Here is a 26,249-nt window from a genome sequence, read left to right on the forward strand (position 1 = left end):
TACTTTTTTCTATAAATGAGTTGGGACATGTTTACTTTACATTGTACAGTACTTGATAACATAATATTATATGTTTTTTTTTTACTGAAAGTGACCTGTGTTAGCAAACCCAAATACATTTTCTAAAGGCAAGACTAGCATGTCTTCCCCCACAGAGTAGGAAACAACCTGCTTGACTTGTACCAAACTTTCAAGTACTCTATACGGATTCTATATCAGTGTCTACACTGTTAATTATAGCGGTGGATGAACTGGCAATCAATCCCAATATCTAACACAGTTTTTTTGTAATAGTAAATGTTGACAGTTACTTTATACAGGGTTGTACTCAACACCAGTCAGCTGGTTACAGCCAGAATATTTCACCCCACTTTAAGAGTTGCTTGGAAATGGACAGAACATGTAAAATGACTCCATTGATAACTACTTCATCCTTAACTCTGAATAACAAAATTTAGTATTTTACACTTTTGTACATACCGAATTTTTACTAATTGCAGAGACTGCTAATCTCATAGTATTGTGTTACTAGAAATTTTAATCACTGCTAAATTTAACTAGTTAAATGTAAGAGCATTGGTCATTGTAGATGTGGAGTTTGAGGCTTAGGAGCAGGAGATGGTACTGGGATTTGCAAATTTAACTGTATCCTTCTATCAGCTAGACTCTAGCGTTTCTCAAACCTCTCCTGGAGTACCCCCTGCCCTGCATGTTTTAGATCTCTCCCTGCTCCAACACAGCTGATTCAAATGATCCACTCGTTATGAACTCCTGAAGCTGCTTAATAACAAACTGATCATTTGAATCAGCTGTGTTGGAGCAGGGAGAGATCTAAAACCTGCAGGGCAGGGGGTACTCCAGGAGAGGTTTGAGAAACGCTGAGCTAGAGTGATGACCTTTTATATCCCAGACATTTATAGAATAACAACCCTTCTAATAGTTAAATTATTTAACATTAAATTCAGTTGATTGCATATATCACCACTGAGAATAATCATGTAAATTTCATGTAAAAATGTCTACAAAAGTTTTCACTCATTTATGGCATTTATTGAAAGGCATGTTCCAAGTTATTTTATCACAAAGAGTTACAGATATGAAGGTTAGTCTTACAACAATCCATCTGAAATAAAATTGGTGGGAGAAAGATATCTGATTTCAAACCAATGGAATCAAAGCTTTCTGTATCCATCCAGCAGTGTGATCCACTGTACCTGAAATGCAGACATTTTTTTTTATCACAGCCTCCTTAATATTCCTAATTTTATCCATACAGAATCAAGCATCTAGATGGAGAAAAATAAATTGTTCATGTTTATATCTTTCCAGTTAGTATAAAATTTCTTCATTCTAGTTTCTTTCATTCTTCATTTGATTTTACTCTAAGATTTTAACTTACTCTGTAGTAAAAAAAAAAAAAAGGAATCATATGATCCATGTTCATTTTGTTTGGCAATTTGCCCGTGCTTTCTACACAGTCTACTCATTTTCTCAGCCTTGCTGGCCCTTTTGTCTAATGCAATGTTGTTCATACCATCACATTATCTAGTCTACCACATGCATTAACTATTTCAAGAACGCTTATTGCTGAAATGGTTTTGACACTCTCGCTCAAATAAATGGTTAGTGTTTATAAATTAGCCATACATCGTTAACTCCCATGACATAGGCATTAGTCATAAATTATATGGTGGCAGGTGTTAAATCGGTTTACGGTTTATCATATTAATGCAGCATTATCTGAATGGTGAATACATTTTGACAATAAGGTGAATACATTTTGACAATAAAATGATAAAATACAACCTTACATGTATAGGCTAGTTAGCTATTAGTGAGAGGGATGACAGATTAGGTTTGAGTAACAGTTATTAAAGCTGTGTTTTGAGTTAATGTTTAGGAATAGCCTCGACGCGTTATCATGTAGAAAATACTGCAATCCCCATTATGAAACCTTGGCATTTTTTGCAAACGAGAGCTGACACTGACAGCACGCCTGCGCACTGTGTCTCCACTCTCTCGGTGCTGAAGTTGGGCGGATGGAGGAAACAGCACCTCTGATGGAAATTAAACGCCAGCATGCAATTTTATTCTGGTAAAACAAACAGCAGCATAAATACTTTTAAAGTAACCACAGTAGCAGACTGCTGTCTAAAACAAAAAGGGGTAAGATTTTCTGTTTTGTATATAACTGTGTGATGATGTCCCACTCGATGTTCGTCGTCAAGAAAATGCTATTTAAATACATAATAAAGTCGTTTTGCTTTAGGTGTTTCATCCCAAGTCAGTGTACTTTCCGATTGAATGGCTGTCTTACAGTGCTGTTGTTGTGTTGTATGCTAACGGAATTGGTCTGTAATGTCTGCACTGATTTAACCAGTTAGAGATTTAGCTAGTTAGCTTGCTAGATGATTGCTTCTGATGCTTCCAATTTTACATCTGACATTGATTAAAAAAAAAAAAAAAACTCGTGACATCGTAATGACAAGCAAGTACATTTTCAACGGACATAAGTGTGAAATGCTGCCTTTCCTCGAATGTAGTGCCAGAGGTATCGGCCTGCAATAGTACCCTACTAAGCGTACTTTACAGTGCTAATATAAGTAGAAAGAGACTCTATATGCATTTTTCTTATTTGCCAACGTCCATACACCATCATGCCTATCAACTAACGTAGTCTTTCATTTTTTAATCAGGAGGACAATTTGCAAATGAGACCGTAACTCTCTCCCGGCCATGTGATAAAGACAGTGGTTTAAGATAATACGGCATGTATATTGTGTTGTGTTAGGATTCGATGCTTTTTTCAAATTCCGAATCATTATAGCAGTTTTTACTTTTGAAATGACAAAGCCTACAAATCAACTAGCACTCCGCTGGGTGCGCTACATTGCTTTTCTTCTTCTTTTTTAAAATTTTGCTTAAATTTTTTTCCCTCCTAAACTATAGCAATATCTTTGGGAAACCCAAAGGTGTTGGTTTTTTTTTACAGTGCCTTGTACCCAACTTTGTATGCAGTTAACAAAATTTTGTGACAACTATAATGATAATATGATAATATTTAACATGCAGTTCGATCCCGAAATAATTTGACTATACATTAAAAGCGAGGTCTTACTATATATAACCGTGACGTATATGTTGTCGCACTCCCTGAACCAAATTAACTTCAACCATTTGCTTTTTGCATGTTCCACGTCCAGGTTGCGTTATTGAAGTGTTGGCATTTGTAATAAATCACACAACTGCACATTTAAAATTGTAAACCGAAATGCATTATGCAAATGCATGAATCTTTGGGTTATACAGTACATGATGAATTTCTCATTTTGGCCTAAAAGTATTTTATCTCTAGAACTGTCTGCCAGTCTGCATTGAGTCCTGCCACTTCTATGGTGACGATAACTACATGACAGAACAGAACTAACAGTTTTTTGTTAGGGTCAAATAAAATTAGATTATCAAATTATAGTCTTTACATTGTCAACTTAAAATTTCTTTGAGAATGTATTGTTCTTAGAAACGTGTCGTATCATTAGGTTTTCCTTGTGATCCATTTCACTGTCTTTCAGTACATTCTTTAGTGTCTCTGTTATCTGAGCATCACTTGGAGAAGACAGCCCTTTATCACTATATTCAGAGTTTCATGTGAACCTGGGTAATATCACAGTGTTTGATATCTTAAACCTCTCAATGGCACATTTTTTGTTCATTTTTAAACTACATGCTGTGCACAACTCTTTACAACACAAATGTACAACAGAAGAAAATCACTAGTGTGGTGATTTTTCATTTAGAAAGCTAACGTCAAGTTCTGTAGTTAGGACGTCCTTATGGATCAGTCAATATAGCATACAAGACATGAGAACAACAAATGTTTTTACAGGAAGAGCTGTCTGTAAATGAAGTATTTTAATGGCAAGTCTCCTTGTCTGAGACACTTGAAATAAAGAACTGGAGTCAACATTAGATCAGATACAGTGGTTTTTTCATAGCTCATTTTCATCCAAAATCACAATTAAATAATTTACTGATTTTCATTCAGACCTATCAAATTGAAATCATGCAGTGTTGTGAAAAACTGTGGTAATACTATTATGCTCTGTTTGGCAGTGCTCAAAGTTTGTATAAATTCCACAAGTTCTGAGGATCTAATTATGTAGCCAATGTATGGGCCCATAGTTATTTTGTGCTAGTTATATTTTCTGCTGGGTCTTGGAATGTGAATGATATTTTTATCCATGTAAGCAAATTAACCATTTGTTCAGAGCTGAAATCTGGTAACGCCCATTACGTTAGTCTATAGTATTTATTTCAAAATCTGAACATAGTTTATATTGAGGTAAAAACCTTTATATAGGAATTATTCTATCCAGAGCTTACATGCGTACATTACTGTATCTTGGAAGTACTTTCAGATGTAGTCTTAGATTTGAGGTAGTGATTTTGAGATAGGTGAAACATTTTTCATAAATTCATTTCACCAGATTTGGTACTGAATTGTCAGTTGGAGGTGTGTACCTGGGAGGGAGCATTCGCTCCGTCCAGGCACCGGGTTTGGACCACTCTTTGTCTGACTCCTCTTCTTTGGCCAGTGGTTGGACCTGTCTGTCTTTGCCCTCAGAGTCATTGGGGTACTCAAAGTCTCGCATGTCGTCAACATGGTGGTTGAGGTCAAGAGGGAATGGGTAATAGCAAACAGACTCAGGTGCAAACAGGCTAGGGCAGGCCTAAATTTGTACCGATGGGGGCTGCGTGAGTCACCATCCTGCTCAGCTTGCAGAGCAGATGTGCAAGACACTGACCACCTAGTAATGGAGTGCCCAGTCATGAATGTGACAGGCAGATATAACACTATAAATGAATGTGGCAAATCTTTCAGGAGATGGGCCGAGGATCTACAATTGGAGTTGTGAAAACCATATGATGATAATGACAATCGCAACTTTCAAATGCAGGCTCAAATCCTTCATGCTGTTATAGAAAGGCTGTGTCCAAATCAAAGTTGACATTTAAATGACCCCCTGTTAGATGTTGTGGTATTACCACTAGGGCTAAACTTTGCAATCTGCATTTACATTAAAATTACCTTTCAACTGAAAAGTGTTTGCTGCACCCGAAACCTAAGTCCATACCAATGTCACCCCCACTCAGCGCAAGTGCGAAGATGAGCAAGGTGTTTAAATAGCAACTTTGGAAAAACCATAATTCTTCACTTTTGCACTTTGTGTCTTCCATTAGATAAATGTGCTGATGTGATTTTGCAGCCTTTAACATATGTTTACAGTTATCATTTGCAGTGGATTCATTCTGACAGTTGGATCCAATCAGTTCATCAGCAGATTTTCACTTGAATTCTTGAAAAAATGTTATCAGTTCAATAAACCAATTTCATTGGGGTTAATTACTGATAGATAATATGATGATTCAGATTTTATGGGATATTTGATTACATTAAGATAATGTTTAATTCTTGATTTATGTTGGAAAAAAACACACAAAAGGTGACATACTTTATAGCACAATGATGAATTGAAATGCCATAACATATCTGTCGCCCACCTCTTACAACACAAACAGTTACTTAGCCAGTATTGTACACAACAGTTAGCTTTGCCTGAGCTAGTAGTGGTCAGAACACTAGCTCATTCACTCATTAGGTTACTCATGCAAAATAACCGTACATCAAGTGTGCAAGAGCAAGTCTAGTTTTTTATTCTGTAGGGCTTTCTCTTATAGGTTTGGATAAACTGATCAGTATATAGAGTTATACAAAGATAATTGATATGTCACTTTATACACTATACATCTATTGTAAGAAGGTTTAAAATTTGGCTTATTAGTATAGTCATTTACTAACGTATGTTTTGCTCTCTTGGTGTTTCCTTAAACCTACAGGGACTAATGTATTTGCATTCCTTTGTGTTTGTCACTGTGTTTTGCATTAATATGCATGTTTTCCATTGGTTGATGGTTATGACATGCGGTTGCTCAAATACCCTGCTGAAGCTTTGCATATCATACCCAACTTATAGGTAAATTATGACCTCAGTGATCCAGCAGTGCATAGGGTGGCAAAGACAGAAAACCAGACCAGTCTGACTTGTGGCTGAAATGCTGGGACAGAGTTGAAGCATACTGTAGATTCACAATAAAGACTTTCCAGGTAAGGAGGTCTACAGTAATTGTTGGCTTTTAGTGTGCCTTGATTTAGAAAAGCATGGGTCTCAATTCACAAAAACCCAGGAAAAAGGTTCATGTTTTTCCATGAGGTATGAAAGAGGAAGTTTTTCATCTTTATGCTGAGAGGAGTGCAGGAGGGAAGAGGTGGATGGGAGGGAACTAGAGAATAGATGTGAGGAGAAAAGAAAATGCAGAGAAGAGGGGCATTACTTTAATTTTTGAAATCTGTTCAAAGTGACATTAGCATAAAATAATACCATGTATGTCTCAAGATGTTTTTACTGTTTAAAAATATCTAGCACATGCTAAATAATCATTCCTTGACTGATTAAAAAAAAAAGAATGCAGCTATGTCGCTGTCAATGTACTAACCCCAGCAGTAGCTGTGGCTTTTATGTGAAGGCTTTGTACATTTAAAATGTTACCATTTGTGCATTTTAAACACAAACTGAGAACATGAAGGAAGATTTTATTTTCTGACTTTTTAAAATTAATTCTGATTAAGTGAAATTTTGAAAGAGCAGATCTGGTTTGTGCAAGAAGAGCAATGGTCTGTTGTAAACCCAGATCTGATATATAGGACAAATGTATGCCTCTAACATAATTTTACATCTCTTTATCCCTATGTCAGTCTCTTTCTCTCTTTATGTGAGATGATAGCTAAAAAAAAGGGGAAAATCATAGAGTAGTAGACTGTAAGAAGGGAACACATAGAACTAGTCTATGCAAGCTGATGTTCTTATGAACTAATGTTCCCTTGGCCTTTCAGAAAGGACATAAACACAGTCTCATTAGTAATTCATGCATTGAATGCTGTGCTTGCTCAGTGTGAACACTATGGTGAGAATCTAAATGATGATTGTGTTTTGTTTGAATTCACCAGATATGGTGAACTTTGCTAATTGAGAAAAATAAATTAAATTTAAGGGGTATATTATTTTAGATTCAAACCATGAATATCAACTCTGGATGTCTACTCAACTGACTTATGTTTCATATTCAATTCAATTCAATTCAATTCATTTTTATTTGTATAGCGCTTTTTACAACACAAGTTGTCACAAAGCAGCTTTACATTGTTCCCAGGCCTGAGACCCCCTGAGAGCAAGCCAACAAGGCAACAGTGGCAAGGAAAAACTCCCTATCAGGAAGAAACCTTGAGCAGAACCGGGCTCATGGGGGGGCCCATCTGCTTCTGGCCGGCACTGGGCAGATAGAGTTAGACACAAAATTATGCAATGTACATTTGTGATTGACAAACAATAGCAGTTAACAGTAGAGTGATTATAAGAATGTCTCCTAGGATGTCCGGGTCTTGGAATGCAGTTGGCTTTGATGGGCAGGGCAGCGAGGTAGCAGGACTGGAAAACGAGATGAGACGCTTGGGCTACAGCTCCGGACAGGAGCCCGGAGCATATGTTATGGTCATATTTGTATATAACATCACTTGAAACGTGCTGCCATACTGTTTCAAATAACATGAAGAAAATGTGTTCCGCAGTTATCCGTGTATGATTTTGAACAGAGGCTACCTCTCCTTGTGTATTCAGCCCTGTAGTTCAAGCAGAGTCAAGATGAGAAAGCGACAGCAGCCACACATTGAAGGACCCCCCCAAGCGCCTGACCACTTGAGGCCCAACACCTGTTGCTTGTGCTGGAGTGGTTGCTGCAAATGCCCTTGGTGCGTAACCTTGACTATCTATGCTGAGAACTGCATCACAGACAGACTAGACACACCCCTTACATTTTATACACTGCATGGGTTGACTGATTGAATATTCCTAGAATATAAAAAATGTAATGATGAAAACCTGCCATTCAGCCCAGCTAGGTTTGTCATTGTGCCTATAGTCTTAGGTACATCTAGCCTTGTGTCTTGAACATTCTAGAGATCTCTGCTTCCACTATAAATCCTGGTAAGCTATTCCATGCATTTAAAACTGAATGAGTTAAAAACATTACTTCCTAATGTCAATGTGAAATTTTCGTTTAGCCAGTTTCCACCCATAATTTTTTGTAAATCTCATATTTCAGTATTATCTAAGACAGGCATGGGTAATGGGTGGCCCACAAGTTGGATCACGCCCCCATTTGTCCTGTGTCTGGCCTATAGCCACAGATAAAAAAAAATGCTGATTCTTTAGTGTTGCACATCTGCCATTGATAGCAATTATCAGGTAATACGTGTGCCTACAAAATAAAAATGTATGTGTGTGACGAGCAGTTATCCGGGCTGGCTAGCTAATAAGCACAATGAACAAGAGGAAATCTGAAAATCGGATGTTAAATCCCACCTGAGAAACAACAACTTTTTCACTGAATTCAAAGGTAAACCACAATGCTTAGAGAACCTGCAAATTAAAAGAATATAATTGGTATTGTACCAGTTGACATGAAGAGAAATACAAGGAGGTACAACCATCATTGCTAACTTGAAAACCAAAATTAAGAGACAAAGCTCACTATGATTCAAGAATCAAGTATAATGGCTAGCTATGTTGTCTCACCTAAGCCTGAAAAAGTGAAACAAAAAAAATGATCAGATGGTGAGACAGTTAAATGCAGCACAATTGAAATGGCAAGGGCAATGGCAGACGTGAACATAGCTAAAACATATGAGTCTCTGCCTCGACTGTGACTGATGTCAGGCACTTGTTGATGTGTGTATGAATGATTAAAAGCACATTTGATGTGCATGAGTAACTTTTGAAATTAGTTTCATTACTTGGAACAGTGGAAGGTTCATATTTTTTCACTGCTACGATGGATATCTTTGCAGTTTGGGGCTTTCAACAGACGCTATGATTGAGTCACTGATATAGCCCTACCAATGCAGGGACACACTGCTAGACAAAAAGGAGAATATTTTGGACCATTATGAGAGTTGCTTGTCAAGAGACACTCTCTGGGAAATTGCGGGCTTAAATCATGTGATGGAAGTCATCACCAAGGTCACCAACAGATCTGAGGGGGCAACAGGTTGGTCATCTATGGAAAATTCATTGCCTTCCTAGAGGAAGTTGCATTATGGCAGCATCATACAGATATTCACTGGATGAAAGGGAGGAAATACTTGGAGAGGTTTTATGCATTGCAAAAGGAGATTCATCTCTAATTAGTGCATAGTTCTTTAATGAGCATGAGTGAATTTCATAAAAGCTGCAGGATTCAGAATTTCTGTGTGATTTAGCCTCTCACAGACATACCCCAACATCTCAATCATTTGAAACTGCACTAAACTATGTCAGCTGGTTTCACTAATGCGGATGGATTCAAACAAAAATTGGCGCTCTTCAAGGAATAGCTGACAAATATACATCCCACCTATTTCACTGCTGGCACAGAGCTGTGGTCAGAGATGCTTGCATGCAAGTCTGCATTCAGCGGGTATGCTGCTTGTATCAAAACACTGCAGGCACAATCCAACAAGCAAGTCTCATTGGGTTTTGGAAACTGTTACCTTAGACACTTTGACTTTGTGGTAGGTTTGGAAGTGCATACATCAGCAACAGCAATTTCTCAGCATAAAAGAATTTAAAACTGAGGAAAAGAAATTGTCTGACAGCTGAGAATCCTGTAAATCTGATGCAAGTTAGAGGCACCGACATTGAAACTGATGTACCTTACATTGTGCAACAGCAGGTGAGGCCTCAACTATCCCATTGAAATGACATGACTCAGTGAGTGAGTGAAGGGTTTTTGGAACAGCTGAGGTCCTTATACAATAGCGCTGAAGGATTATTGATCAATTAAAAGAATGTACTGTGCTGTTGTAGTTGAAGATTAGCACAATCAGATTTATTGCATATGTGTTTTTATCCATCACAGTATCACATTTTAGCTAACCATGACATTCTTGGACATTAAAATGGTATTAAGGATTTTAGCCTACATTTTACGATTTGTATGTGTGTGTACACGTGCGTTTTTGTAGTTTTGGCCCCATTATTGCGTATTGCAGATGGCCCCCAGTAATTTCAAAACTGCCCATCCCTGATGTAAGGCCCTCAGCAAAATAACTATTAATTGCAATTGCAGTGTTTTTATTGTTATAAAGCAAATCACTTACCCTTTTTTGTACCTACTGTTTCCCTGACTTTACTGAGGACTGGACCAAATTTAATTGTGTGAGACCACTATATAATAATAATGTAATGTATATTAGTGGCTCATCATAATTCTAAACAGTAACAGTTTTTTGGGATTTGGGCTAATGGCAGTCTCTTTAAACAAATTACAGAAACATAAATATTATGTGAAATAATAAATTCATTGAGTAAGCAGGACAAACTCCCACTACTGTATGCTGATATCTCTATAGTAACTCCCAGTTGTACAGTGGCCTCGTCAGTGTATAGACAGCTGTTTGCAGCTGCATGTCACAACATAAAAAACAGTTGTGTAGATCATATTATATGTGCACTTGTAGTCCCCCTTTCCCCCAGAGTCAATTGTACAAAGACTTTTATGGAGATACAGAGGGGTGGTATATACACAACATAGTTGCCAGGAATATCCATTGCTTGAAATGCTGACAAATACAATACATAGATGTAGATATATACACCTTATCCATATGTACTGTGTCTTTGCATGTAATTTTGGGAGTTTTAGCAGCAGCAACACAATAGTTCCTAAGATGAACTCAAAACATGCCATTATGGGTAAGCAGTTTACTCAGTGATTTATAAGAGGAATATGTAAAGATTAAAATGACAGATCAAGGGTTTCAGTATAATGTTGGGAGTTCCACCTGAGCTCTTAACATGCTTGAATCATTCAGGAGTCGTCTGTCACAATTGTAGTACCTTGTAGTCTTTGAGGTGGGGAAATGTGAATTATTGATACACCACTGCATGAAACCAGCCAGAACATTAGCATTTTCAAACTCGCTGAGAGCTGTTTACACTGCTGATTCGGTAACTAATGGTGGTAACAAAAGAAAAAGCTCAGTAGTATGTATCTTTGCCCTCCACATGCAGTGTGCTCTGTTTCAACAACTGTGTTGGCTTCTCTGTGTCAGGTATGAAGACAGGGTGGATCATTCTGAACATCAGACATGCACAAAAATGGACAGTATTGAGGCAACACAGGAACAGTAAGTAGACAAAAGGACAATTCTGTGACTAAACTGAAAGTCACCTGAGACACATTTTAATAAGCACAGTTGAAATTTGCATTGTCATAATTAAAAATGTCTCTGAATGGTTTTCAAATGAGTGTCTGACTGGATTTTATAGTGTGTGTAATTATTTGAGTTCCTTTGGGGTGCCATGCTTTAAAGCAATACATGTCCATTCATTGTGGTACTGTAAATGAATACCACCAACAAAAGAAAAAAATCTTTTTTTTTTTCATCTTCATATGGCTACATTTATGATTCACCTGTGGACAAATATTTCACCTATTCAGTGCAAAGTTTCGATTAGCCATATTACTTCTTCACAGTAAACAAAGCAATAAAGCTTTGTCCAAAATACAATTTGAAATCTCTTTTCAGAATTGAATGCCATACATCTTTTAAGTAGGAGTATAGTTTTTTAGCCAGTGTTAAAATTCAGTACATTTGAAAAATCCATGATTATTTCAAGGTTCCCTGAAGACATGATTAACTATGACCACTGAGGTTTCTCCTACCCTAGCTCATTACACTATTAGTAATTACATCAACCCCCACCATAAATAGATCCATGATGAAAATGCTAAGCAAATGAAAATGAGGTCCTAGTCGCACATCTTCCATAATATTGAAATTTTAATGCTGTAAGACTAACTTTAAAAACATGCCAGGATCCCTGGTGAGAGAGAAATTCCGTGATTTACAGTTAGTTATGTGTCTTTAGGCATGCAACATTGGAGGAAGTGATATCCTGGTCCCGTAGCTTTGAGAAAATGATGTACTCCCAGGAAGGCAGAACTGTCTTTGGGGAATTTCTGCGCTCGGAATACAGTGAGGAGAACCTGCTGTTCTGGCTGGCCTGTGAGGATTTGAAGAAGGAGAAAAACCCAACTTTGATTGATGAGAAGGCCAGAATAATCTATGAGGACCATGTCTCCATACTTTCACCAAAAGAGGTAAGATGTCACATACCTTCAATAAGCCTTGCCTCACTATATGCACACACACACACACAGATGATAATTATACTGCAGTTATTGAAAAAACATGTTCTGAAAATAGCCTATTGATGATAATAATAATAGGCCTGCTGCATTTATAGAGAAAAACAATTTGTTCTAATACTACAACACTTACTGAAAAAAAAAATGTTTTGGTAATACTGATGATAACACAGTGGGTTATTTAAACTTTTAGATTACATGTTCAGTAACTTTTAGGTAACTTACATTGATATTTGGGTCATGACGGTGTGTCAATTTTAAAAATGTGGTTCACCTGAAAAAATCACTGGTGTAGAGCAAAATAATATTTTCATAAATTCTGAATTTTTTTCTAGAAAACACAAGGGTCACATTTTTCCATCCCCTACTGGCAGTATTGTTTAAATCCTCTAGTCTTTAGTGACAAAATGCTTCTTGTAGTGTTTTATGAGGTTCTGGCCCTACTTTTTTTTGTTTCTGAACTGCTTTCTTCAATTTAAACCAAAAATGTTTAATTGGATTAACATCCGGAAGATGAAGTAACCAGTTGAGAACATTCAGTAAGTGTGTGATAAACCATTTCCTTGTAGATTTGGAAGATTTTGAAAGAATGCCTTGGATCATTGTAATGCTCTATGTTCATTTTTAGCCAAGCTTGAGCTTCTTGGCAGAGAAAACCAGATTTTTGGCCAAAATCTTACAGTATTTGTTTGAGTTAATGACTCCGTTTTAACAAGGGCTTCAAAACTCATAAATACGAAACAACCCAAATCATAATAGACTCCTCTCCATATTACACAGTAGGCAGTTTTTCAACACAGGCTTTAACTTTTTATGTCAAATATAACACTGATGAACTTACCCGAAAAACCACATATTTCTTTCATCTGAACACAATACCTGCCTCCAGCTGTCGTCAAGACGTGGTTTGCCCATAAAAGAGGCTTCCGCCTTGAAACTTGGCCATGAAAGCCACATTCATATAGGTCACATCTAATGGTACTTTGTACTCTGATTTGTTATTTGTATTTGGTTCTGTTTGTGGTAGATATGTTTTTGTTAGAGTTCATTTCAAATGTTAAGATTAATTAAATTTTACCTTTGTGTGGAGTGAAATTCATTACAATATTGATTATAATAAACAATATGATCTTAGTCTATGCAATGCTAGTAAGACTGAAGTACAACATTTAAACAGAAAAGATTTCCTAATGGAAAATTAGATCATGTATTTTTAATAGTAATATTCTTTCTGTTATTCCTGTTGGTTGAATTCATCTGTAGATTAATCTTTCTGCCATTATAAGTTACATACACTGGCCTGTGTTTGGAAATTGCAAACACCCAGGTTACTGATTAGTGGCATGAAAGGAGTGGCATCAATTTGAAATTTTATGAGAATACATATTGCCTTTGCTCTCGATGATGTGTATGCAGTCTGTTTGCTGCATACACACTGCCTTTAACAAAAAAATGGTGAAATACTTTATCCAATCCACGTAGTGACTGAGCATTTTTCATGTTTATACACTCAAGGCTTTTGACAATAAATGTGAGGTCAGGGACATGAAAGGTGATTATGTGCCACAACAACACACAGCTTGTGTATCTGCAGTGGATTGCTCATCTCCATCTTCTTACTAGCATTAGCAAAAGAATGCTTTGCACACAATTGATGCTGTCAAAAAATCACATTAACCATGTAAAATAAAATCTGTTTTCACTGTAAATGGTTAATTTTAAACTCATTCTTTGCTGTCAATTTGAATTTTGATCATTTTGATTAGAATGCGTATTGCCTTTGCTCTTGATGTGTTCTGGTTACCAAGGACGTAGATCCCAGGTGAACTAACAGTTTCCCCAATCTACTGTATTCCAACTGTGAAGCCATGGCTTTTGTTGGAATATTAATTGTAGTTAACATTGGTATATATAACTAATATTATATTAAAATAAATATGTGTAGAAGGGGCTCTAACTTCATCTTGTTTAATGGAATTTACATATTTTAATGGTATTTGTATAAAACTGATAAGAATTGTATTACATTGAAAGCTGTTCTGTTCTTATTCAATGTACGCAGGGAGTATAGCTACTGATGGTGTGTTTATGATAAATAAAACCTCGAACAGAAAGGCACTCACGGTAAACAGGAAAATTGCTGAAACTGTTCACATAATGGACTCAGCCAAAGCAGCAGATCTGAAGAGGGCTTTTAATACAATGTTTGTCTGTAATTTCCATACTAAATTATACCAGAAACTTCAAAAATGGGAGTCATTTCCTCTCTGCTTGGCACACGGCATGAAAGAGATGGATTGGGGATCTTGTAAATCGACTGACATTCTATACGTCTGTTTTTTCACAACACAGCTCCTGAGATGACCCTAACCTTGGTAGACAGTCAGGCCTAGACAATATTATTTTTTAAAGCTAGTCTTTTTTTACTGGAACAGTTGCATCAACCTGACAGATTCATGGTATGTTATGCACACACTGCATGAACAGCACAACTTCATGCGCTTGGTCAAACACACGATGATGAACAACAAACAGTCCTGTTCTTTGTTCAGTGGTAAGAATTTCACACTTAATTTGTAGGTTGTTTGGTATTGCTTGGTGTTTTGTTTGGCTGGTTGTGTAAAGAAGTTACTATAATGGTGGCCTTGGAAGGCAGCTGGTATATACTGTTGTGTGTATACAGCAAGGTCTGACCCAGAAATGGCATCACCAAACAACAAGTTTTGTAATATCGACAATGTAGAAATACTTTTTTTTGAATTGCAATTTTGACATGCAAATAATTAAAGGTAGTACACCAAGCAGAAAATATTTTTTCCAAAACACTCAAATTTAAATAGTGTTAAATAGTTTAAAGTTATTACTCACAGAATGCCCCATGTCTTTTTGTTAACTGATGACTGGCATTTTGTGTGTTACAAAATAAGATGCGCATTTGATTGGATTCATCTATTGGACTCATGAATCTGTTTAGTGAAGTGTTGTTGACGAAAAGAACTGATCATCAACCAAGTTTCACATGTGACCAATTTAGAATTTTTAAGATACAGTTGGTGATATCAAGCGGTATTTCTGCTGATATAAGCAATACTCAGTATGTCAGTGTGTCAATATGTCAGTAATGACACCATCCTCTAGCCTTCTCATGCCAAATGGGTATAGCTAAGCTTGGCCTACTTGCTTACTTCGTTTGGAGACTTCCAGGGAAAGCTATGTTACTGTAAGTATGGCCAAAACTGAGACCAAAGTTAAGAGATGACATTGTGCTCTAGCTAGTGCCATCCCATACATGAGATGTTTTAAAAAGTTACTATGGTCATTCAAGATCCCATGAAACCTATCAAACGACTGGAGATCATAACCCTTGTGTCCATGCTAATTTTCCAATCTGGCTATGTTATCATCCCCTACAGTTAAAAAATAAAGACTACAAAAAACAAATGAATTACATAATACTTTATAAAATCTTAGTTAAAATTGTCTGCTATTTATTCAGAAGACAGGAGCAGGGAAGGGTCAATTCCAATTGTTTTGTTCATTTTGGTTGGTGTATTCCTTACAAATATTGTCCACCGGCAGGTCAGCCTGGATTCACGAGTTCGGGAAAGCATAAACCAGAGCCTGTCAGAGCCTAGTCATGAGATGTACCAGGAGGCCCAGCTGCAAATCTACACCCTCATGCACAGAGACTCCTTCCCCCGCTTTCTCAACTCCACCATTTATAGGGACCTTATGGACAGCAAGAGAAGTGCCAGCTTAGAAACTTGAACTTCTACAAATAATGCCACTTGTGTCCCATGGTTTGATATATCCTAGTTTTTCATGGAAAATGGTAAAAGCAAAAAAGCAAAAGGCCCACCCCTCCCTTAAATTCAGTCTAGTAAACTGTCAATAGGAAATCCTCAGGCAACAATGAAAAATGTAAATGACAGAAAGGCCTATGCATAGATACTGTACTGTAGTCTCTAAAGCCTCTTCTTTGAAGAAGTTTTTTTAACATAACTTTTCCCTTGAATTTTGTTTAAAAAGTTTGAAGCGCCTGACTGTGATGGGTAAGAAAACCTGTATTCTGACATGTACTCTGCTGGCTAGCAGAATTGACAATGGACAATGCAAGTTCTTTTTGTTATAAACTGTATGTGTATGTGCTGTAGGCACTGTCTTATCAGATGGATATTTTATTTAGTTTGTTTCTTTCTTACTTGAAATCCATCCAATGACTGGGGAATGTAAGGGCTACAATTATTAAGTGGTTGGGCAAGAGAAATAAGTGTATGAACATAACTTTCTACTGCAAAAATTGTAACAGCCTTTATGTTAGACAGGGACACGTGAGCTGATTTTATCAGAAACAGTCACAGTTACACTTTATGATTCCTTCCTGTCTAGTCTTACCCAGAACACCAAAAGCACAGGTATATGATGGCTTGGGACTTTTTAAACAAAGCAGTCAGTTTTGTATTAGGAATTAAATTACAAATGTTTCAAGCTTTAGTATTTGAGAGCCGTGACCATCTTTGTTTTCTATGAGTTTGAATGTAACAGAGTAATTACAATGCTTTGTTCATGAAGGTGAAGGCTTTAGATGATGATGCGTGACATATCAGTTCAGCATTTAAACTGACATTGTCCTTACGCTTACTGTGTTGAGCATAATATTTAATAGTGAGCTCACTCATGGAATCACCTCTTAACCCAGAAGCAGGAGATTCTACATGGGCCATGTCACTTTAAGAGATTTTTATTTTGAATTGAAAACCAATTTTAAAAATCACAACGTTGTTGAGGGAAAATTGAGAAAGTTAATTTCACAGTTGATCTGGAGCATTTGGGGACTGCCATGATTTGACCAAGCTCACTTCACCAAGAAGTCATCATCAAACACAAGTATGCACTGTACAAATACACACACATATACACACCACAGTTTCTAAACTTACCTTTGATCTGTCATTTCATGTGCTATTTGTAAAACTGGTGTATTTGTAAATTAATAATTTCATTTTTTTAATGTTCATAATCAGTTCACACAGAGCAGTGCTATTTCAAAAGCATCTATTAGGATTATTAGGATGTACTGTAAACACCTTCAATTTACATTACATTACGTCATTTAGCAGACGCTCTTACCCAGAGCAACATCCAAATAAGTGCATCACAATGCTTAGAGTAGTTATTGAAAAGTACTACAAGAATTTACTGTCTAGATTCACTATGTTGTCAAGAGAGCTATTTGTCAATATTTCATGGGCAGTTATTTAATTTCCTGAAAAGTCAGTTGTACAAGTCAAAGTCAAAAGCAATTTAAGAGCTACTAGAGTCCTAAAATTGTTGCCATTTAGAACCATGCCCCAAGGTTTCCCCAATATTACCTTCTTACCTTACCATATAATTTTTATGTATGAGAAAGGTAATCTGTCTACATAATTAAACTGAAGTGAATTCTGTGAAACTACAAGCAATTATACTGTGGTGTGCAAAATGGACTATATAGCTGGTTTTAGACCTGCATAATCGTAAGTATAACTTTCACTGGTAGCACCAAGATGATATATGCTATACATTCCTATTGATCCATATATCACTTGCTTTTCAATTACAATGGTTTACACTATTTTAATGTTTTTGCTCGGTTTAATGTAACATGTTGCTTTTAGCCATGAAAATTTGAATGAAGAGGCCAAACAAGGAATCCTGGTGTGTTACTGTCAAGTTTACATTGAAATGACAAGGAATCACTCTGCAAAAGTAAATGACAGGGGATGCTTTGTAGCGGGGGGCATTTAACATTTGAACCAGTGGCAGGTGTGACTATTCTTACTTTAGACAAACTGGGGTCTCACTGGTTTGCCATGTGAATTGTAATATGATGAAGCAGTGTTGTATTGCATTGACTTTTGTCCTGTGTACTGTCACTCCCGTGTCCCCAATCACTGAATTTATACTGGTGAAGGTAATTGCCTTCATGTTTGTGATTTTTTCATTTGACATTCTGTTCAGTAATAAAAAAGAACAGATAGTTGAACTTTGGACAGCATTAGATCTGATGCTGATACACAAATTTGAATGAAAGATTTAACATTTGGTAGAGGTGTGTTAACACACACAGTATAATTTTTGAACTACTGTATTGTATCTGTTCTAAAGAATACTGGCTTTATGTACATGGTTTGTCATGTGAAACTTTCATTATGGTTTACCACTACCTCTCATGTTAGTCCATTTATTTATCTACCTGTGTGTATACAAGACATGTATGTAATTAGATCTACTTGAAGCCTAACCCTGTAAACAAATGTGCATGAAAAAGACGTGCTGAGAATTCTGACTTTTCAAGATAACAGACTCTAGTTCTTTATTACTTCATGTTCAGCTGAAACAGAATTTTACAGAATGAATTCAGGAAAAAAATATGGTCTAAGGGCTAATCTCATTTTGCCTATGCAAAATATTTTAATCATGGGAGAGTAAAGGATTGGAGAGCTTTTTTCGCTGTGTTGCAAAGAACTTGGTTTACATTGCCCTTTATTGCCCTATATATACACATATGAAGCAGGGTTTCCGTTAGCCGGTAATTACCGGTTTTTGCCCGGTAAAATTTATTTAAAAAACGATAAATTAAAAACTTGGCAGTCAAAATATCCGCTAATAATTCTCATACATGTAGCTACATTTTAGTGGCTAATGTTGAGGTTTTGCTCAATCGTTACTGTTCATTAAATAGTAAAACTGATTTGAGGTCGTTGTCATTCTCTCGTCAACCTAGGTGTACATTATATTTGCGTTTGTAACATAGACTGTTATTGAAACGTGACCAGTAAGTTTCAGATTTGTCCAGTAAAATAAATTCTTTCCAGACACCGGACCGGAAACCCTGGTATGAAGAGCAATCAAAGTATATGTTAAATATAGTGTATGCTATAAAGAGAATATAGTGTATGCTTGTCTGATGGTGTGTGTGTGTGTGTGTTTGTATATATAACTTTTTTTTACCATGTTAAGATTAACTTTTAATAAATTCATGCATTGTCTAAGTTGTGGCTTTGTTATGAAATTTTGATAAGATAACTGATCACTAGCAGCAGATCTAATGTAGACCTGTTGATCAGGCACCACATGTTTAACCACCTTATTAAAGGGTTCCTGCAGTGGTTAAAAAATCATAGCTTCCCTGTGGGTATTCGATGGGCTATATAAATGTAACTAAAAGTGATGTAGTTATTTTGTGCTAACCATTTATGTGGCTAATATTCTTTGTTGTTCGCTGGCTGTTGATATTCCTCTATGCATATCTAGCTATTATTGTTCAGTTTTCCCACTAGATAAGAAGATAAAAAAAAACAATATGTAGGTTATTCTCATAACCTACATATTCTCATTGGATAAAAGGTCTTCTCCGCTGTCTGTGGATAGGAGTGGGTGTGTATTGGTTAAGTAGGGATGGGGAATGAGTAATGCAAATTTAACAAATTGATGTTACTTTTATATTGGCTAATATTTATCATTTATTCTGTACTATGATAGCTAGCAAGAAAGGAGTTTTTCCCCTTCATGCACCCCTTGTGGAATCGGCAGTTGTACATTGTGATGACCACTGTACATACGCAGGAGCATGAGGCATAGTGAATGCAATCCTCTGATACATTCACACACCATCTGCAACTGTTGTTCACACTGCAAGTCACCCAGTATACTACAAGCACAAGTCACTGTACAGCTCAGCTTGCATTCAAATTGAGCACTTTAATTATTGAGTTACTTGGGAGCCTCATTAACTATATTATTAAAATGGTATATATGAACACTATGCCTATTCACAAGAAGCTTTCACCAACAAACAGAAGTAATTCTGAATAATGCAGTGATTCCTACGCTTGAAAAATGATTGCCATGTCTTTGGCCTTATCGCCTTAACTAGCTACCTAGCTACATTAACAAATTCAAAGTTCATTTGTTCTCATGTGCCACATTCATTAAAATGAATTAGTTTAACATCTTAATAAAATTCAACTGTCAGGGTGTGCAGGGAAAGGACCCAGGCACAGACAATGCGGGCAGTATGAAAAGACAAATCTTTAATGAGTCTAAAAATCACAAGCAAAATCGCAGTCAGAAAAACAGTCTGAGTCAGTAGCCAAAAATCCAATGGGAAAGAGACAACATCCAAAACGGCAGGCAAAAGAGAAATCTGGGACACAAACAGAACCAGAGCAGGCTTGCAAACAAACGGCAAGACCTAAACGGCTAGGACACTGAAATGATCAGGCAAAGAACAAAGAAAAGCAAAATGAACAGCAGGGTATATGTAGGCAGGGAGATAATGAGGGGATGAGACACAGGTGTGTGGAACAGGCTTCAGGTGATGGGTGTGGCCAAGTAACAGGAAGGCGGGGAGGCAGGCAAGACAAGGAAACATAAAGGCCTTTTACAAAAACAAAAGACACACCCACACAGACAGACAGGGAGAAACCAAGCAGCTCAGGCTGAAATGCTGACATCAATGCTGTTTGCAGATGATTGTTTAAAACATTTAACCTTAGCTAACTAGCCAGCTGGTGTCATAGCTTCCTGTAAACTAATGTAGCTAGCTGTCTGGCTAGCTGCTAGCTATTTAAGTAGGATCAAAGATAACAAATTATTTGCTGTCTAACAAAAATCAAATTCAAACAATGTTAGTTAATGACGAAGGAAAATTCTTTGATTGAAGAATTTTTTACAGGAGCAGCAGTAATGCCAAGGAAGTCTATGAACTGACGTCAAACTATATGTCAGCGTCCATTTTAAATTCAGCAGGTTATTCATATTGTTTAATGTAAATGATTTCAAATCATAGGATATAGCTCATTTTTTAAAGATAGGCACAAGGAAATTATGCAAAGTCTGTTGTTTACTAGTGGATGTAATTTATTGTTTATGAGCAGTGCATGCAGCCATATTGGAGAGCAGAATGTCGTCATGAAATTGTGACTCAATACTGTTGCATAAACTTGTTCTCTGTCTGTTTTCAGGGGACAATAAGAAGGGGTGCTGATGTACAAAAATGCAAAAAAAAACTTTCATGAAACAAGTGAAAATGCCAGTGTGATTTATATAGCCTTTTGGTGAATTATGAAAAACACTATTTTTCACAATCCAGTATGTCAGTATACCTTGATATGTTTAAACCACCAAAAATAAGACATATAGAGGTCATTGAGATTAAAATGAGTCTTGTTTCCACCTACATAAATGGACAATGTCATGATGCTGTATTACTTGCTGTTTCCTAGCAACCATTTAAAATGTGCTCAAGACAGTGGAATCATCATATCTGTTGATGTTGGTTTTGATCTTGGTTCCAGAGCATCAACTGATGATTAATTATGTATTAATGAATCCAGGTATTGCATGAATTCAGTGAAAGCATTATGTTTCACCTTTTTAAACAGACATTCTGTCAGTCATTATGACTGAATATTACTGCATTTTTTCACGTCCAGCAAAAGAAGATCATATTCCTGTATCATATATCAAAGATCACCCAGAAAAAAAACTAGGGTACCACCAAGATAATCAAAGGTTGCATGTTCCTGAGTAGCTGTGATTTGCTGAATCCTGTTATGGGATTGCCAGATAAGTTTGCCACTGTGGCAGGTGGAAATATTACAAAGTTCACCTGTTTCCTGTAGACATGCACTTGAAGGAGCATTGAAATTGTATCATTTTTACAATCAGAACAACCAAGTATTACATGATGTACAATATCTTGAGAAATAATTGGAAATGCAAGTTTGTATCATCAGAATACTTTAATAGGATGTCCAAAGTCATTCAACAAAAAAAGATGCCTTTTCAACTTACCTGTAGTGATTTCACGGAATAAACATAAAATGTGACCTGGACAGCATTAAAGGCACCCTTTCCTTATATTTAGTTGCACAACCCTTGGCAGCAATGACAGCCTCCACATTTATCTTGTAGCTATCTATAAGCTTCTTGCACCTGTCTGTTGGTAATTTCTCCCTGTCATCTATTGCAACGTACATTGCAATTCGCCTCTTTCACCTGCGTCGCCATATTGATTTCAAAACGAGGCTTGGGTGGGTAAATTAATCTAGTTAAGCCCGCTAGTGGACACTCGACACTACAAATCTACTTTCTACTCAGTTATTTAGTGTTACCAGAGCGTTTAAGGGTGGTCTTAGCTACCTACTTAGCTTCATTCATATTTCAACCGTGTTTAGCGATTTTAAAAAAGATAGCTAGCTAGCTACCCAGCTGTTGACTGTCATGCGAGATGACTGTCAGATGCGAAAACGAGGTAGCTAGCAGCTAGCTAGATAACGGTATCGAAACACGATTAACCTATGAATGGACATTTCAATACTAATTAACAACTCACTAACACATACATACACAGGGTACACAAACTGTTAGCTAGCTGGCGGACACTTAATTAGCTAATATTTAATCTGTGTTTAGCGAGCTAAGAGAGCTAGCTAGGAAACGTCACTGTTGAGCTTCGCGGCTTCATCAGCGTTGAATTCGGGAATAATTTGGCGGAGGCAATAATATGCTTCAATAACTTTTGGCATATTTATTGTGGGACTCAACATGACCCGACATCTTCCTCTTTGTCAGTCAAGGAGGGAATAATAAAAGAAAACAATCTGAACCCCTGGACGTACCGTACAGACCCGCGCCTCATCGTGGCGAAAACAAAACACTGCACCCTGGCAAACAACAGCACAACCACATCTGAGTACACTCAATAACAGAATGTCTTTTAACACCCCCACTTGTACTCAGATTACAGAAATTCAAACAAAAATTACATACAATAGGATACAATACAAATGTGGACCTCTTTTACACTTTTAGACACCAAACATAATACTTGCAAACTTTTTCAGTTTTGATTTGGTAACAGGTTTGGTCATAACATCTGCAACCATCTCTTCAGTAGTGCAATATACCAGGGTCACTTTTCCCTCATTTACCATGGACCTTATGAAGTGATATTTAATGTCCACATGTTTGCACCTTTGTCTGCTCACAGGGTTTTTGGCTAAGGCGATTGTTCCCTGGTTATCCTCATACACCAATGTTTTTGTGTATTTGTAGTCATCAATACTTTCCAATAGCTGCTCTAGGTATATACACTCTTGTATAGTAGAGGCCAGAGCCATATATTCTGCCTCACAGGTTGAGAGCGCTACTGTAGGCTGTTTCTTAGTTTTCCATGAAACTAGAGAACTGTTCTTGCTTAGACTTACACAGTAACCTGTAGTGCTACGTCTATCAGTGGTATCGGCTGCCCAGTCTGCGTCACTATAGGCAACTAGGCCTAACGCCTCACTGTCATTTCTTCTGAAACACAACTCACTGTTTGTAGTACCTCTGAGGTATCTTAGCACATGCTTCACAGTTACCCACTGTTCTTCTGTTGGTTCAGAAATATTGTGATAGCTTGCTTACCACAAAACTTAAATCTGGACGTGTACATGTCATTAAATAGATAAGGCTTCCTACAGCCTCTCTGTACATTTTAACATCACACATCTTAACAGCATCCTCTGTGTAACATAGTTTCTGATCACAAGGAGTTTCTCTAGGTTTACAGTTTTCCATATTAAACTTCTCCAGTATCCTGTTGACATATTTCTCTTGTGACATCTTCACACATCCATCAGACTGAGAGAAATCAATACCAAGAAAATGGTTAAGCCTACCTAAATCTTTCATCTTAAATTTTTCTGAAAGCATCTCTTTTACCTCCATCATTACTTCTTCACTGCTGGCGGCAATTATCAAATCATCCACCCAGATTATCATCATCACCTTCCCATGTTTTGTCCATTTGGTATAGACACAGTGGTCCGCTGGATTTTGTGTGAAATCATTTTCAGTTAGACAGTCATGTAGAATCCTATTCCAATTTCGGCCTGATTGCTTTAGACCATATAGAGATTTTTCCAGCTTACACACCAGACCTTCCCCTTCTTCATAACCTTCTGGTTGATCTATGTAGATCTCATAATCAATGGGAGCGTGTAGGTAAGCTGTTTTCACATCCATTTGGTGGATTAGCAGGTTCTCCTGTGCTGCTTTTTGTAGCAATACCCTAACACTTGTCAGATTTGCTGTTGGGGAGAAAGTTTCACCATAATCGATCCCCATCTTTTGACTGTAACCCTTTGCTACAAACCTTGCTTTGTGCTTTTCTTTACCCTCAATGTCACTCTTAACAGAATAAACCCATTTACCCCCCACTGTTTTCTTGCCCTCTGGCAGAGTAGTTAGAGTAAATGTGTTGTTTTCTTTTAATGATTGAATTTCTTCGTCCATCGCTTTAACCCATTGTTTTGAGTTAGGGGACTCCATAGCTTCCTTGAATGTATGTGGGACACCACACACTGCCCTGTAACAGTAATCCATAGTAATTTTTATTCCATCACTATCACTGTTGTCTGTTACAAAATCCCTTAAATGACCTGGTTTCCTCCTCTCTCTTATAGGATACCTCCCATTGGCAGATTCACTACCTTCCTCAATTGACTTTTCTTTGTCACGCTCATCAGATGTATTGTCTTGTGGATTTTTGTTTCTCACTCTTGACTCCTTACTCTCATTAACCTCCTGTGTGACTTTATCTGTTTCAGAATGTCTCACTCTGTCCTCATCATCATTTGGTTCTGTTTCGACTGTCTGTGTTTGCTTTTCTACATTTACCTTGCTCACAAATTTAACAAGCCTGTGTTTTTGAATCTTCTCAGTGTCAGGATAGTAAACCAAATAAGCAGGGCTGTTCTTGTCGTAACCGACAAAAAATCCCTGGTCACATCTGGAATCAAGCTTTCCCTTGTTCGTTTTGTATGTGTAACACACAGATCCAAATTTCTGCATTTTGGACAAATTTGGCTTTTTATCTGTCAGCATCTCGTAAGGGGTCTTCCCTGTTCGCTTATTAAAGCATCTGTTTCGTACTACAGCTGCTGTTTGAACAGCGTAGTTCCAGAGACATTTGGGTAGCTGACTTTCAACTAGCATACATCTGCCCATTTCAAAAAGAGTACGCCAGCCCCTTTCAGCAGTACCATTTTGGTGGGGTGAATACGGAGCTGATGTCTCGTGTTTGATGCCATTCTTCCTTAACAGAGTCTGGAAGTCCCTGCACATAAACTCTGTGCCATTGTCAGATCTAATACACTTAACCTTTCCATAAGGGGCAGTATCTGCTAGGAATTTTTCAGTTGCCTGCACTGTATCACTTTTTGTCTTAAGAAAGTATACAAACACTGCACTTGAATAATCATCTGTGAATGACTGCACATATTTGTACCCATCAATAGACTCATTAGCTACTGGACCTGCTAAGTCTGTGTGCACCATCTGTAAGGGAGCCTTTGCTCTTATATCAGGATCTCTACTTCGGGTTTGAACAAACTTTCCCTGAATACATACCTCACACTCTTGATCAGGCTTAACAGCCTTCCCCTTAAAATGCATACCATCAACTACATTTTTTAATCTCATTACATCTTCATAGTTGCAGTGGCCTAATATTTCATGCCATGTCCGCATGTCGTGACAAGTATTGCACTTGTCACTATCTTCAACCTCAGTGTGCAAATAATACAACTTGCCATACACATGAATGTTGAACCTGGTACCGTCTTTATGTGTCAGTGTGTTCCGTCCTTGTTTAAATGTGACCGTTGCTCCATTCTCGGTGGCTGACTTCACCGAAAAAATGTCTTGGGGGTAAGACGGTATAAACAACGCGTCTCTCAGTGTTGCTCTGCGTCGTTGTCCTGTACTGTCTATCAGGAGCACCTCTGCATTTCCCTTACGTTGAGCTACGCCTATGCACTGAGTGCCGTCTGCCAGCTCCACACAGTGCGTCTCCGGCTTGAACTTGTCGTCAAAGCTTTTAAACTTGGCTATATCATTAACGATGTGGG

General features: G+C 37.3%; 1 protein-coding gene across 1 annotated transcript; it reads left to right on the forward strand.

The window, feature by feature from the left end:
• Positions 1-2,101: 2,101 nt before the first annotated feature.
• On the forward strand, positions 2,102-16,157 carry LOC118791060 (regulator of G-protein signaling 17-like). Its single transcript, XM_036548301.1, has 6 exons — positions 2,102-2,166; positions 6,036-6,166; positions 7,734-7,864; positions 11,207-11,281; positions 12,027-12,258; positions 15,886-16,157. Exons 3-6 carry the CDS (start codon positions 7,758-7,760, stop codon positions 16,072-16,074), a joined length of 603 nt encoding a protein of 200 aa, XP_036404194.1. The 5' UTR covers positions 2,102-2,166; positions 6,036-6,166; positions 7,734-7,757; the 3' UTR covers positions 16,075-16,157.
• Positions 16,158-26,249: the final 10,092 nt, after the last annotated feature.

Source organism: Megalops cyprinoides, chromosome 1 (genome assembly GCF_013368585.1).
Source record: "Megalops cyprinoides isolate fMegCyp1 chromosome 1, fMegCyp1.pri, whole genome shotgun sequence".
NCBI classification, from domain to species: domain Eukaryota; kingdom Metazoa; phylum Chordata; class Actinopteri; order Elopiformes; family Megalopidae; genus Megalops; species Megalops cyprinoides.

Excerpts from the sequence above, each read along its gene's own strand:
- LOC118791060 (XM_036548301.1), top strand. The coding sequence starts at position 7,758 with ATGAGAAAGCGACAGCAGCCACACATTGAAGGACCCCCCCAAGCGCCT. Across the intron at positions 11,282-12,026 it reads ATTGAGGCAACACAGGAACA|GCATGCAACATTGGAGGAAG; the intron begins GTAAGTAGACAA and ends ATGTGTCTTTAG. Across the intron at positions 12,259-15,885 it reads CCATACTTTCACCAAAAGAG|GTCAGCCTGGATTCACGAGT; the intron begins GTAAGATGTCAC and ends GTCCACCGGCAG.